The sequence below is a fragment of the Nanorana parkeri genome, unplaced genomic scaffold, assembly GCF_000935625.1.
Source record: "Nanorana parkeri isolate BGI_ZX_2015 unplaced genomic scaffold, ASM93562v1 scaffold550, whole genome shotgun sequence".
NCBI lineage: Eukaryota > Metazoa > Chordata > Amphibia > Anura > Dicroglossidae > Nanorana > Nanorana parkeri.
Genome location: NW_017306818.1, coordinates 931,607 through 934,382, shown reverse-complemented (window position 1 = coordinate 934,382; position 2,776 = coordinate 931,607). Strand labels below are relative to the sequence as shown.

The following is a 2,776-nucleotide window of genomic DNA, read 5'->3' as shown; positions in this document are numbered from 1 at the left end:
GGGGGGGGGGGCGTATTGATGTTTGGTGCGAGAGCTACAATTATTTGTTTTTTTCTTATTGATGCAGTTCCACTTTAATTTTACCTAAATTGATGTTTGAAGTAAGCACTAGCTTGCAAACTAAGCCCAGTGCCTACCCCTTATGAATAAAACACATATATAAGTAGCAAAATGCGATTCCCACTTTTCTGTCTGTAATTAAATTAGCTGTTTCCTGGATTTCATCACCTTGACTTACTGACTGACAAAGTGTTGCCGAGCAGAGTTTTCAGTGAAGTGCTTCACAGAAGTCACAAATACTTTATTCGTGTGTTTTATGGTGACATCATTTGCGGAAATAAAAAATGCAATAACATTTTATATGGACCACTGGTGCATAAACTACAAGTCACACTTTGCAAGTCAGGTTTTTTTCAATGATTGTAAAAAAAAAAATGTACATTGTAAGATATACATTTCAAGTGACTTTAGGTCTAAAGTTGTATCCATACACATAGTTCCTTTGGCAATATTTTTATGAACATTTTAATATAAAAATAGAACACATTTTCCAATATTTACAAACTTATTACAAGTACACAGTATTCATGTTTCATCACTACCAAATGGCAAGCCATGTGTGAGATCAGAGCGAAAACACAGTAAAAAAATTAAATACTGCACATTTCATAAAAATTACAGAGACATCAAACAATATTTGTTTGCAAATATCAAATGATATTGACCTGGCAGGAATGCAATTCCACCAATTATTTGATTTAAGGCACATTGGGGGGAAAGTATCAAGATTTTGCACACATTACTATGGGTTCACATGGAATAATTTGATTAAAAATGTTTGAATGTTTAAAAATGTTTACTTGTTTGGTTGAATCGTTCTGTGCAACACCAGAGTCAAATTTTGATAGATTCCTCCCACTGTTTAAGTGAGGGTAAATGTGCATGTATATAATAAATACACATACACTGTTCACTATTTATCCAGGTACAAGTACACTTAAATATTGAAGGTATGATTTGTATCTATGTAAAGTTAAAACAAAAAGAGAATAGAAAACCAAAAATATTAAATTAGAATATAATTTCATATGGTATGATGATAATAATGTTCTCATTACACAGAATAGGTTTTTTTTTTTTTTTTTAAATAAAGGTGATATATTACCTTCTGTAAATTGACAAAATATTTTGCATCAGATTTTTAAAAATATAGAAGTTTTTTTTAATCAATGGAAAGGATTTTTGCCTGGCAACCAAAAGGGATTGTTCTATTACTTGGGCTGTATCTTAAAAAAAAGAAAAATATATGTTTCTTGGTTGATTACCAACTGGATCTCCAACTTTCATTATCTACACAAACCTACCTAAAAATCTACAGAAAGAAGTATGCTTGAATGAACAACGTCAAACAGATTTGCTTCAGGAGCCATTAGTGTGTAGACTTTTCAAGCATGAGATCAGGTAAATCACCAAAAAATTGTCTGACCACTAAGGTTAAAGAGAAACCTGAACAGATTGGCTGTTGGAAGTAAACATGGGTTTGCCTTTAATAATTCATGCCCGATGTATATTACCATTAGCTAGAATACTGGAAGAGCACCTTTGACTGTGTTCAAACATGCTACTGACTTGCAATATTAGTAGTGGGAATTAATTTGTTACTCAAGTAATGAGATCAAAATTTCCAACAAAAAAATATTTAAAAACTTTTGATAATTATGACTGGAAGACTTTGTAATAAATAATCCAATAGACATTATTTGAACTATGGCAAAGGAAGTGCTGTAAGACTTCTTGTACCTAAATAAAGAATATATATCTTTTAACAATGGTCAATAACTTAAAACTCTTAGAGTTATGCAGTCTCGTTTACACAGATTGCTGTTCTTCAAAACCGGTAAAAGGAGTGAAACTGTATTAGACTAAAGTTCATCCTGTTCACAGGTAGTGTCATGCGGCGGGACGAATCTGGTGGTGCCAGGGGACTTAAAAATTGGCATGGTGATTTCTTGGAGATCAGGAAGTCTACCAGATCTTGATATCGTTATTGTCCTGCTTTCATAGTCTTTGGGTGGCACTTTGACATTTTGTAAACCCCCTGCTTTTTGTAGGAGTGTCTGAGCTGGAGATGACTGGTAATAGTTATCTCTGTGCAAAGGGTCACGTGGTAAAGAGGTGCTTTTACAAAAACTGGAAACTGAAAGCGGCCCTGTGTGCACTGCTGGCGGATGAACATTGGGTGGTCTGCCACACGAAGGACTCCAACAGCGGTCAGAATGGCCTAGGATCTTGCACTCCGTTGTACAGGCCCAGAGCCCTAAAACAGAAAGAAGGTAATGAGTTAATAGGTTGTCTCTAGGCTGAAATAAATACTTCTATGGCTTTGCTGCATCAAAGAGGTGTAATAATCATAAACCTTCATGACTGATATAAAACACTATAAATATGTCTTTATTGTAAAAATATGTCTGTGATAAAAGCGTGACACTTGGCGCATTATTCCTGAGTATAAAAATATGTAGGTGTGCTTTTTATGATGTAGCACCTTACTGACCACTACAATGTTTCTATTTTTTGCTGTATGAAAACAATATTCCATGCTAAATACTTCACATAATATTTTTAAAGTTATACAGTATTCTTTAAAAAAAAAAAAATTTGAATAGTCTATGATCTGAATCAGCCGTTATTCTATTCCTTAAATGAGATGGAAGACGCTATACAATCGGGATCAGAGCGGCAACTCGGTGACTGTCATACTCCAACATACATCATA

The 2,776-nt window shown here is 34.0% G+C and overlaps 1 protein-coding gene across 1 annotated transcript in view; it reads right to left on the bottom strand.

The window, feature by feature from the left end:
- Nucleotides 1–1,491: 1,491 nt before the first annotated feature.
- Nucleotides 1,492–2,776, bottom strand: part of PCDH8 (protocadherin 8) — a 4,569-nt gene continuing 3,284 nt past the window's right edge. Inside the window, exon 3 of the mRNA XM_018561921.1 lies at nt 1,492–2,317. Within this exon, the coding sequence (XP_018417423.1) occupies nt 1,923–2,317 (395 nt within the window). The 3' untranslated portion in view covers nt 1,492–1,922. The remainder of the gene's footprint in view (nt 2,318–2,776) is intronic.